We start from the raw sequence: 9,391 nt of genomic DNA, 5'->3' as shown, positions 1-9,391 counted from the left end.
TGAGTTCCAGGACAGCCAGGGCTATACAGAGAAACCCTGTGTCATACAGATGATAAAGAAAGCAGTGTCATACAGATGATAAAGGAAGCAGTGTTATACAGATAATAAAGGAAGCAGTGTCATACAGATGATAAAGTTGCTTTTCATCACCTTTAACTACTTGGCTGTTTTTCCCCTTTGTCCGAAGAATAAGTGCCAAGGAGAATCTATTTGAGCTTGCTCCATGCTTTAAAGTTTGGCTGCTCCTTCCCAGAGCTCATGCCACACGCAGAGACAATGAAATAAAGATTGGCCTGATACTAGGAAGAGCTCTCTTGCAGAACAAGCAGCCTTATCCCCTACCACCGTCACACACATGGACTTTGGGACCTTTTACATATGTTCTATATATTCTACTCCACGCCTGTCTTTTTCTGAACTTGGATTATTTCTTTTTTATATTTATTTGTGTGTGTCTGTGTTTGCATGTGTTAAGTCAGAAGGCCTTACATCCTTTGGAACTAAAGCTACAGGTGGTTGTGAGCTACCTACCTTGGGCCCTAGGATTTGAAATGGATCCCATTAGAGATGGTTGTGAGCCACCATGTGGTTGCTGGGATTTGAACTCAGGACCTTTGGAAGAGCAGTCAGTGCTCTTATCAACTGAGCCATCTCATCAGCCCCCTAAATAAATTTCTTATTCTACCTAACAGGCCATATATACAACTACGTGTCAATCGGTATGCAGTCCTGTATTAAGAAAACTCCTTCCCCAGGGGAGCTGTGAGCATCTACCCCTACTTCTAAGGTCTATGACAAACCAAAATATAATTCCACCAGCATTCGCCCAGGGAATCCTTGGGTTTATTGGACTTACACATGTGAGGGGTTAGTAACAGAAGTGTGGGGACCCCAGAGCAATGGTGGGAAATCACCATGGTTGAGGACTTCTCAGTAGCCTCCTGGCTTGAGCCAGGTCTCCTACTCTTCCCCAGCCAATATGCTCCAGCCCCTCCCTGAAGCTCAGTGCAATTTGGACAGAATTGTTTTCTAGCTGGCCTCACGACCTGAGTTGGATCCCCGTAAGCCACATGGCAGAAGCTGAGAACTGGCCCCTGGATGTTGTCCTCTCATGTCCACATGACACCCCACTCCACAATAAATACAAGCTAAAAGATTAGAAAAATGGTTTGGAGAGGTGGCTCAGCGGTTAAGGCCCCTTATTGCTCTTACAAAGGACTGGGGTTTGGTTCTCAGCACCCACATGGTGGTTTACAACCCATTTACCTAAAATTTTAAAAATTAACAGGTCAAAGAAAGGTCTACAGCTTCATTTCATAGGTTAAGAAAGTAATGGAGCAGGATATGGAGACATGTGAACCGGGCTTCACTTGGTGGCATTTTCTCTCGTCGCCAAAAGTACAGTGGGACATTTAAGGGAAGGGCCAGGTCCTCAGTCCTGACCCATGACAAATGATCAGTTTCCCAGCTCTAATGCAATCTAATCGAATCAGATACTTGGGGCTGTAAGGAGGCCCCAGTCCTTCATAAAACTGCTTAAGAAAGCTTCACCTGTAGCCGAAGGTGTCAACTTGTGAGTCAGTAGGATCGGTGGTGTTTGCCATCAACACTCAACACTCAGGAGGCAGAGAATTGTCACAAGTTGAATGTCAGCTTGGTGTAGATAGAGGGTTCTGGGGCTGCATAGTGAAAAAGCCAGTATCTCTCCAAGTGCTAACTTTTTATTTTTCATTCCTGTCAGTTTATAAGACACTAGTTGTGCTTGTAAGTATATGAACATATTGATAGTAATGAAAAAGCACCATCAAGGTTGAGGTGAGAGGGTGGCACACGTCTGCAATTCCAGCACTGAGGAGGTCGACGCAGCAGGATCAGTAAGTAGTTCAAGGCTAGCCTACGCTACTGTTTCGAGATCCTGTTTCGAAAGAGAAAACAAAATCACACTCCAAAAGTAAAGGCTTCGTAAAGAATTGCACTTGTTTGGAGAAAACCCCATTCTCATCCCAAACGCCAGGAGGACGCTCACAAAGTTGGCTCAGTCCATAGACGTCAAAGGCCTGAACAACCTCAGCAACTCAGTCGACCTGCCCCATTTGGGAGGAGTCGACCCTGCCCCGGCCCCTCCCCCCGGCCCCTCCTCTCCCCTAGGCCCCGCCCCGCCCCGGACCGCCACGCCCTCACCTCCCGCCGCCCGGCGCCGGTGTTGTCCAAGATGGAGGGCGCCCTGTCGGCGCCGCTGCCCGTCCGGCTGTTGCTGTTCGTGGCGCTGCCAGCCGCGGGATGGCTGACCACCAGCGCGCCCAGGCTGCCGTCCACAGCCCCGCAGGTAGGACTGGGCGGCCGCCACAGGCCGCTCCTCTGCCGGGACCTCCGGGAGTCCGGGCGGGGTGACGCTGCCCCCTCCCGCAGGTGGACAGCCGGGGGTGCCGGGCTGGACCGGGTCTGGCCGCCCGGAGAGAAAGGGGCGCTTTCCCGGATGCCGGGCGGGGTGGGTCCCCCGAAGGGGAACGCAAGGAAGGCGCCCAGGCGTCCTTGAAAGTGTGGTCAAGTCTGCGGCCATCGAACTTGAGGTTCGTAGCGCCTCTCGAACCGGTTAGGATCCTGCCAGGCTTTGCTGTAGAAAATGCGCGATCACCAGTGACCTCGGGCGTTGGTAATGGTTCCTTCCTTGGTTAGGGCCGGGCCCTGGGCCCTGGAGAGGTTTGTGTTGCTCAATTAGCAATTTTCCAGGCCACCTGTGCCTGCCCGGCCGCGACCAGGAGGGAGCGCCTTTCGGGCTAGCGACTGGGGGAGGCTGAAGGTCTATCGCTTCCAGGATGGGCTTTCTTTTTAGTGTGTGTGTGTGTGTGTGTGTGTGTGTGTGTGTGTGTGTGTGTGTGTGTGTGNGTGTGTGTGTGTGTGTGTGTGTGTGTGTGTGTGTGTGTACGGGGGCGTGGGGGGTGGGGTGGGAGGAGCGGTCCTTTCCTGCGTGATGGGTCGGAGTTGAGCTTCAACATCCCAGGGGAACGAGATTCAACCGCTCTGAAGTCACAGGTCTTTCAGATTCCTGGCTTACTGTGAGAACCCTGCCATGGCAAAATGCCAGCCCACGTTTTACTCTTGTTGCCACATTGACCTTCTTCAGTGTAGTAGGAGAAAGTTTAGAGATTATAAAATTCGAGTTTTCCCCAAATGGCAAGAAACTTATTTGCTAGGAACACACTAAAGACAGAAGTGACTGTCATGATAGTCACTTTTTATTTTTAAAACTTTACTTGCTATGTGTGTGTGGTGTTGGATCGGGAACTTAGACCAATGGAGGTCACAGGATAACCTTGTGGATTCAGTGTTTCCCATGGTCCTGTTTTGCAACAAGCGCTTTTATAACTCTTGAGCCATCTCCAGCTCTTTATTCTGCTTATAATGTTTTAGAATTATGCTAGAACTCTTCTTTTGAATACAGAAATCACAAAGCAGTAGCAACAGCCTTGCAACTCTCAAGCACACTTGTATATGAAGTTGTAGTTGAGCCGCAATTGCTTCTGGGTAAAAATAGCACCTGTGCGGCCAAGCACCAGGAAACCAAATAAATACTGGGTGATTGTAAAGTCAGAGCGATGTGGACTTATTTCCTCTCTTAGACTCTTGGAGACTCTTCATCATCACTTGTGAATCCAAGAAATAGTTGAACTTGCCCACACAGGTTATTTTCAATATGTAAAGTGCATATCTGTCCAACCTATACCTTTGTTTTGTAGGATGCCATCCAAATCAATGTAACTACCCTGAGCAAGAATGGGGAAGTATCTAAAGAACAGGTTTGTCTTCTTTTGATTATATTTTTACTATAACATTTAGCCAGAAAGTTTTACTGATTGTATTAGTCCATGTTCTGTTATTACATTGGAATGCCTAAGGCAGGCTACTCTATATAAATACGTGAAATCTATGTCAGGCTATATGAGGCTTTGCTAATGAGGCTGGGTGTAGCACTTCATTCCTGTAATCCCAGCACTTTGGAGGCGGAGGCAGAAAGGGCTTACCTCAAATTAAAGTCAGCCTGTGCTTCTTAAGTAGCGAGACTGTCTCAAGAAACCCAAAACCAAGGGCTGGAAGGATGGCTCAGTGGTTAAGAGCACTGGCTGCTCTTGTAGCGGATCCAGGTTGGATTCCCAGCGTACCCAAATGGCAGTTTATAACCATCTATAACTGACCCAGACCAGCAGGTCATTCTCCAGTGACAGAGTTCTGAGGGGGATGAGAAGATAAAGAAGATAGAAGAGTTTGGGTCGGGGGGCTTGCATAAGCTATATACAGTGTCTTGTGTGTAGTTTTTATGGGAAAAATGGTACAGTGTCAGTAAAAGTCTACCATACTGTGGGAATAAGTCAGTAGGAAGTGATTCAAGCAGTTCTTCACAAGGGGGATGCTCGATATCTCAAGGGTGTCAGAGGATGGGCTTGGGACACACAACGTAGCCCCTTAGGGTGGGAAGTGTTGGGTTCTCAAAGATCAGAATCCATAGCTGTCCCAAGGTCCTGGCTCCAGGCCATACTGACTCTGCCAAGCAGGCTCAAGGTTTAGAGAGTTTAGTAAAATGTTCCTGCTATATATCAGGGCCTCAGGGAAAGCCTTGGATCAGCCTAGCCTTCAACATGTATCTTCACTTCCAGGGGACCAGCATCCTGTTTTCCTCATAGGCACTACACACATGGTGCACAGACATGCATGCAGGCAAAGCATTCATACAAATAAAATAAAAATACATAACTTTTTAAAAAATATATCAAACAAAACAAAAGCCCTAAACAAAACCAAAAGGGCTTTTGATGTTTTGCTTTTAGCTTAGCTACAGAGGTTCAAGGACACATTGCTGGTAGTGGTTGTCTTTGGTCTGATGGCAAATGGTACCATAGTGGTAGGAGCTAACAGAAGAAGTAATTTATTTTGCCAGATACCAGATAAGAGAGACTGGGGTTCCATAGTTCCTTTGAAGACATTGTCCTAGGGATTAGACATCTACCACTAAGCTTTGTATCTTAGAGGGCTCCCCCTCCCCCCAACATCACCACTTGGAGAGAGACTAAGCTTCCAACACATGGGTCCTTGAGGGGCAAGGCATACCCAAACTGTTAACACCTGCTACACACATAGTTAGATGATGTGGCTTTGATAGAAAGAGTTTGTGGTCATTTATAAACCATTGGAATTAATGTATATGCTGCTTTATTTCAAGGTTGTTCTTAACATAACCTATGAGAGTGGACAGGTATATGTAAATGACTTACCTGTAAATAGTGGTGTCACCCGGATAAGCTGTCAGACTTTGATAGGTGAGTACTACTGAATTGTTTCCAACATTACTATGTCTTTAATAATACTAAATTAGTTCTGATGTGAAGTGTAACCTTAAAGTGAAACATTGTTTCTATAGTAGTGGCTAAGACATTTAGAGCTCTGTTGATTATTGAGATGCTGTTTACTTACTCCTTCCTGGGGCTGGCCTTTAGTTGCTGCGAGGTTAGCAGTGTAACCGTGGGCATAGACGTGGGCTCGCCAGCTGGCGAATCCTAGATCTCATCCATCCTGGTTATAGAAGATAGGCAGGTACTAATTACTAATTGTATGTGTGGCTCCTCCTTTATTGCTCTTACTCATCTGTCAACAAAATGCTCTTCTTTTTAAAGACTCATTTCTTTTTATGTGTATGGTGTTTTGTCTGCATGTATGGCTATACCATGTATATACCTGGTACCCAAGAAGGCCAGAGAGGATGTTGGGTCCTCTGGAACGGGAGTGGTTGGCCATTGTGAGGCGCTGTACGGATTCTGAGAACTGATCCAAGCGCCTCTGCGAGTGCTCTTAAGAAAAGCCCCTGCTTTTCTTTCTAAATCTGAAGGGTTTTGGTTATTTAAGGGATCGGATAGTGTTATGTTGGACTGTATAATTTTATTTGAGTAACATAAAGGACATGGGCAATGTCACTCCTGCTCTGGCTCCTGAGAAGTAATGACTGGGCCTGTCTGGCTCTGAGGTGGGGAGCTGAGCAGGGTTATTCATCCATGCCTGGAACAGCAAGCATCACTGAGAAAATTCTTTCAAAACTGATCACTGCAGTGAGGAGGAGGTCAGCACCAGTGGCTTCTGCTGTTGTGAATTTATTCTACGGTAGAGGTGTGAGAGTACCTCTTGGTTGTATTTCTCTTGTGCCCCAGGCTGTGGGCTTAGACATGCCGGCCAGGCTGGGAGGAACACTAGTGAGTAAATAGGACTGAAACACTGATTTATTAAGCCAGGCACTGCGACATGCAGATTTGTGTTTCCATAGTCCCAGCTCCTGGCTTGGCTGAGGTAGGACAGTCACTGGATCTGGACAACTTAGTGAGGGAAGATGCCCGCCTCCTCAGTGGTAGATATTGCCTATCAAGTGAACTGCCCTGGGGTCCATCCTCAGCACTACAGTAAGCACAACAAAAGCACTGAGACAATAAAAGAGGGGATGCTGAGCCCAGCGCTGACAGCACTGGAGCCCAGAGGCACTAATCACAGACACATCATGACCACATACCCCAAATTACTGTGAGCATGCTATGGCTAGAGCCTGAGGAGAAGCTGAGTGAGGTGACTGACAATACTAAGTAGCTAATGAATTGGTATCCAGTGTTCTAGATCAAAGAACAGCCCTTTAATGGCTCACAATGAGTTTAAGCCCCTAGGTGTGCATTTAGGAATGTGTATCTGTATGCTTTTTGACAAGTAGTCCTCATATTTGGGAGACAACAGCTAAATGTTCATGTTGTGGCAAATCGATCAGTGTGTACCTCTTTACAAGTGTTTTAAAGGTTTCTATTGTCTGTGCAGGTGCCCACAGAAGTTAGAAGGGAGCATTAGATCCTATTACAGCTATTAGTAAGATGTCTGCTGTGCATGCTGGGTCTGAACTCAGACCCTCTGATGGGCTAGTCCGGTCTCTTAATGGATGGGCCATCTCTCTAGTCCCTAATTTGCTTTTTGGAGAAAGTCTTGTTATGCAGACTTTTTTTGTTTGTTTGTTTTTTTCGAGACAGGGTTTCTCTGTGTAGCCCTGGCTGTCCTGAAACTCATTCTGTAGACCAGGATGGCCTCGAACTCAGAAATCCGCCTGCCTCTGCCTCCCAAGTGCTGGGATTAAAGGCGTGCGCCACCACGCCCGGCTTATGCAGACTTTCTATGTTAGGCTGGCCACGTGCTGCCTCGGCTGCTCAAGTGCTGGCATTAGAGGTGTGCACCTCTATTCCTGCCTGCTTTCCTCATTTAAAATGTTTCCTTTATCTTTAAGAATTCCATACATGTATACAATGAAATATGTTCAGCTCTTTCCCCATCACAATTACGGAGGGCTAGACCTCTCTCCCTTTCCCCATTCCTGATCTGTCCAGCTGTAAAAAAGCCACTTACTGGGTGCAGAGAGTTAAGGAAAGAAGTAAAAAGTAAAGCTTTGCATGTGGGCCCTCCTCTGACTGCTTGCTTTGTGAGCATGAGACTGGCTCCCTGGAGCTTGCTGTCCGTGTGCACTGGCAAACACTGTGAAACCCTAGCAGAGGAGCAGCCACTGTAACATGGCACATTCCGACTGCAGACCAGCAAGCGTTTCTTTATCCAATGGCTGGAAGCCACTGGAAGGACTTGCCAGCTCATCTCTGCTTTTATAAATCAGAGACTGGTAAGGTCAAGGACAGAGGAAGCCAGTAAAACACGTTTGCTGCGGTCTTGTTCCAAGTCCATGTCATAGAAATCATCAAATACAGTAACTGCTGTAAAGGCAATTTTTGTATAAAATCTCACTACTTCTGTTGTTTGTTTGTTTAATAGTGAAGAGTGAAAATGTGGAAAATTTGGAGGAGAAAGAATATTTTGGAATTGTCACTGTAAGGATCTTAGTTCTTGAGAGGCCTGTGACACACAGTTCCGGTTCACAGCTCATTGTCCTTCAAGAAGAGGTTGTGGAGATTGATGGAAGACAAGTAAGACACTATGCTTGTTAACTGGAGATTAAATTTGTGTTATGTGTGCAGTTGTTGGGTGCTTTTGTTTTGAGCACTTGTACTTGTACTTGGGTACTTGTCTTACTTTCCTATTGCTGTGAAGGGACATCATGACCAATGCAACTTATAGAGGAAAACATTTACTTGGGACTGGCTTATGGTTTCAGAGGGCTAGTCCATTATCATCATGGTGGGACACATGGCAGTGGGCAAGCAGATATGGAGCCTAGAGAAGGAGCTAAGAGCTACATCCTGATCTACAGGTAGAAAGAGACTATGCCTCTGAGTTCACCCCCAGTGACAAGGCCATGCCTCCTAATCCTTCCCAAATAGTTCCACTAACTGGGGACCAATCATTCAAACAGCCTGTAAGGACCCTTCTCATTCAAACCATCACAACACCCTAGAACTGTCTCATCGCGTAGCAAATCTGACATTCGTACTCCTTTCTATCTTCTGAAATGTGCCAAGCATCTGCAAACAGAAAGATAAAGGACTTGGTGGTGTTTGTAGTTCTGTTGCCATCTCTTTGGCGCTGTGTGAATGAAGTGAAGCTGCAGCTGAAGCTGTAAATACCACACAGTAGGACTGGGAGGGAAGAAGGATGAGTTTATACCACACAGTAGGACTGGGAGGGAAGAAGGAGGATGAGTTTCTTAGTTACGAAATAAAGGAGGAAAGCTCACTTTAAACTGTAGGGCATTACTTAAAGTAAATAGTACTTGTACTTATTTTTTCTTTTATAGGCTCAACAAAAGAATGTTACTGAAATTGACATTTTAGTTAAGAATCAGAGAGTACTCAGATATTCAAGCTATTTCCTTCCTTTGGAAGAAAGCATGCTTTATTCTATTTCTCAAGACAGCGACATTTTATTCACACTTCCTGACTTTTCCAAAAAAGGTATTTAAAAAAAAACTTTAAAATATTGATAAAATTATTTTGCTTTATATACTTAAAAAAGTGTGTGGGGTGTGTGTGTGTGTGTGTGTGTGTGTGTGTGTGTGTGATTGTGAGATGTGTATATGGATACCCCCAGAGGCCAGAATAGAATCAGACCATAGAGCTGAAGTTCCAACGTGGCGGCTGAGAACTTAACTTCTTGAATTTGTGCTCCTGTTTCCCAAGTCTAGGGTAAAGTTACTGTGACAAAACAGTAACTTTTGTAGCCCCTTATAGTGGTCTGACCATGTTTTTCTTCCTGGTACTAACTCAGTAAATAAAATTCATATTCTGTCATAGCAAAATGCATGTTAGTGCTGTAATCACAGATAGTACTGCTGTGCAGTGCCGTCATCACAGATAGATAGTACTGCTGTGCAGTGCCGTCATCACAGATAGTACTGCTGTGCAGTGCCGTCATCACAGATAGATAGTACTGCTGTGCA

The 9,391-nt window shown here is 45.9% G+C and overlaps 1 protein-coding gene across 4 annotated transcripts in view; it reads left to right on the top strand.

Moving 5' to 3' along the window:
- The first annotated feature begins 2,201 nt into the window (after positions 1 to 2,201).
- The window catches only part of Ginm1 (glycoprotein integral membrane 1), a 28,992-nt gene continuing 21,802 nt past the window's right edge, over positions 2,202 to 9,391 (top strand). For all 4 annotated transcript variants that reach the window (XR_003842698.1, XM_029532996.1, XM_021221603.2 and 1 more), the window contains exons 1-5: positions 2,202 to 2,326; positions 3,738 to 3,797; positions 5,216 to 5,312; positions 7,831 to 7,982; positions 8,750 to 8,906. Coding sequence is in view for 3 of the 4 variants with exons in the window: in XM_029532996.1 (XP_029388856.1) it covers positions 2,213 to 2,326; positions 3,738 to 3,797; positions 5,216 to 5,312; positions 7,831 to 7,982; positions 8,750 to 8,906 (580 nt within the window). In the remaining variant the exon portion in view is untranslated. The remainder of the gene's footprint in view (positions 2,327 to 3,737; positions 3,798 to 5,215; positions 5,313 to 7,830; positions 7,983 to 8,749; positions 8,907 to 9,391) is intronic.

This window comes from Mus pahari, chromosome 21 (genome assembly GCF_900095145.1).
Source record: "Mus pahari chromosome 21, PAHARI_EIJ_v1.1, whole genome shotgun sequence".
NCBI classification, from domain to species: domain Eukaryota; kingdom Metazoa; phylum Chordata; class Mammalia; order Rodentia; family Muridae; genus Mus; species Mus pahari.
Note: the sequence above shows the minus strand (reverse complement) of the source record. Positions and strands in the feature narration are given on the sequence as shown.